Source organism: Orcinus orca, chromosome 14 (genome assembly GCF_937001465.1).
Source record: "Orcinus orca chromosome 14, mOrcOrc1.1, whole genome shotgun sequence".
Lineage (NCBI taxonomy): Eukaryota > Metazoa > Chordata > Mammalia > Artiodactyla > Delphinidae > Orcinus > Orcinus orca.
Genome location: NC_064572.1, coordinates 14,028,053 through 14,030,623, shown reverse-complemented (window position 1 = coordinate 14,030,623; position 2,571 = coordinate 14,028,053). Strand labels below are relative to the sequence as shown.

Genomic DNA, 2,571 nt, shown 5'->3' with positions numbered 1-2,571 from the left:
TCAACAGAGCCCTTGACTTCACAGAGAGCGTTGACCCTACGTAACAAAAAGTTTGCTAATTAATCACCTTCTCTACTGAAAGAAGTGTGCCTGAGGAGGTGTGGGCTCCCCAAAGACATTCCTAACCCAAATCACCTCAGTGTCTTCACAAGTAGGTCACTGTGACTATCACATACCCCCTAAGGCAGATCCTCCTCCTGGTTTGACTATTCATATTGTACCACAGCTCCAAAAACCCACAGATCCAAAACCTAATCGTCCTCTTTGATTCCCTCCTAGTATGGGCTGAATGTCTGTGGGTCCCCAAAATTCATACACTGACACCTAACCCCCAAATGATGATATTTGGAGGTAGGGCCTTTGGGAAGTAATTAAGTTTAGATGGATCATGATGGATGGATGGATCATGTGCCCATGATGTGATTAGTGCTCTTATAAGAAAAGGAAGAGGGGCTTCCCTGGTGGCGCAGTAGTTAAGAATCCACCTGCCAACGCAGGGGACACAGGTTCAAGCCCTGGTCTGGGAAGATCCCACATGCCGTGGAGCAACTAAGCCCGTGTGCCACAACTACTGAGCCTGCACTGTAGAGCCCTCGAGCCACAACTACTGAGCCCATGTGCCACAACTACTGAAGCCTGCGCACCTAGAGCCCGTGCTCCGCAACAAGAGAAGCCACCTTGGTGATAGGCCTGCGCACCACAACGAAGAGTAGCCCTCGCTCGCTGCAACTAGAGAAAGCCCTTGTGTAGCAAAGGAGACCCAACGCAGCCAAAAATAAATAAATAAATTTATTTTTTAAAAAAAGAAAAAAGGAAGAGGGGGAAAAAAGAAAAGGTCATGCAATTACACAGTGAGATGGCAGCCTCCTACAAGCCAAAAGAAGAGTATACTCAGAATGAAAACTCCTTTTCAAGCACCTTGATCCTGGACTTCCCAGCCTCCAGAACTGCAAGAAATAATTTTCTATTGTTTAAAATATCCAGTCTATGGAATTTTTTTTTTCTTGTAGAAGCTTTTATTTCAGTGATTAAAAGAACGCAGTAAATGGAAACTATGCTGATTTACATTAGGCATGCACCTCTACCTGAAACTGCTGTTAGTTTTTGACTGGGCTAAATCTTTATAACTTATTTTTTCATTTAGGCACATCTTTAAATCTTTTTGGACCCTGACATACAGGGTAAGTTAACTTCTTCCTTGTGGCACTTTAGTATGAGAATTATGTTCGCTGGCTAGATTCCTTTAACTAAAGGCCTCTAGACTCTCAGGCTACCTGTACTAGCCCAAGACTGTACTTTACGTATAGATATTTAAGTGAATCACAGTATAAGGGAGGGAGATAACCTAGAAAGGTGAAATGTACTATATGAATACTCCATACATTTTTTTTCCAGCACTGATAATCAAACACTAGATAAGAAGGCCTACAGTCAAGTACCAAATTACTCTTTCCCCCACTGCTGCCCTTTCTGAGACACAAAGATGTCTATCGATCTCTCCAGAAATCTGAAAGGAATCCAACAAATAACAGATTATTACCTATGTGGTCCCACTATCAAACTATAGAGCAGTTCCACTATTAAAATTGTAGGGAGCAGTTAATGAGACTATGAGGAAAGCATCATCCCACATGCAGTAATACACATCTAGTAGAGTCTTCCATTCATCTGTCAATTGTTTTCCCAAGATTAGCATTAAAAAACACAACCCCAAACACATTTGACCCTCAAACCACCCCCACACACAAAAATCGGTCTTTGTTCATTCTCAGATGACAGGATGTCCCAAGAGTGACAAAGGTGGGAGCCGATCCCCCCACAGCCTTTTCTTCAACCATCCCATCAACTGCTCTTCATTTCTTGAACTACCTTCCTTTTCCAAAGAGGTCATACTCAGGTCAGTCAGAAAGGCTTTCTGAGAAGACTGGCTTGGATTTCTGGGTCTGTTCCAGTCGATTCAAGATGCATTGGCTTGTATCAATGAAGCGCTCAATGCAGTTCACGAAACAGGCCTCAGCCCGACTGTCCAACTTTGGCTCAGGCTTGTCCATGCACTTTTCCCAACAAAGTTCCATCATCTGGTGCACCAGCTGCTGGAAGCGCTGCTTCTGAGTCTCTACCTCGGTGAAATGCTGCAGCTGAGGGTCGACCGAGCCCAAACCCGCTGCGGAGGAAGACGAGGAGGACTCCATCCCAATGCGGCCATGCGTGCCGAGACGAACTCCACACGGACTCACCGGCCTTCACGTGTCTCCGCGGCCCTCTAGGATTTTTATTAAGGCAGCTCGAGCAGACTAAGGTATTCCCTTACCTTCATCACCCAACATCAGTGTCTTTTTATGGGTAAAAAGATGCCTTCCTGATTCTTGTCTTTACATCCCAAATTATTTCACTAACTTTGCAACCAATCTTCCTGGCTTTTGTTCTTTACCACTGTGAGTCATCTTCCAGACTCCCACCAGAATAACCTCATATAACAATGTTTCCATCTTGTCACTTCCCCGCTGGGTAAGAACTGGAGCCATTGAAGAATGGTTCCCAGACACTTACCATATTACATTCAAACCCCTC

General features: G+C 44.5%; 1 protein-coding gene across 1 annotated transcript; it reads right to left on the bottom strand.

Moving 5' to 3' along the window:
- Positions 1 to 1,478: 1,478 nt before the first annotated feature.
- Positions 1,479 to 2,192, bottom strand: LOC101274512 (mitochondrial import inner membrane translocase subunit Tim8 A-like). Its single transcript, XM_033431405.2, has one exon. It carries the CDS (start codon positions 2,190 to 2,192, stop codon positions 1,899 to 1,901), a length of 294 nt encoding a protein of 97 aa, XP_033287296.2. The 3' UTR covers positions 1,479 to 1,898.
- Positions 2,193 to 2,571: the final 379 nt, after the last annotated feature.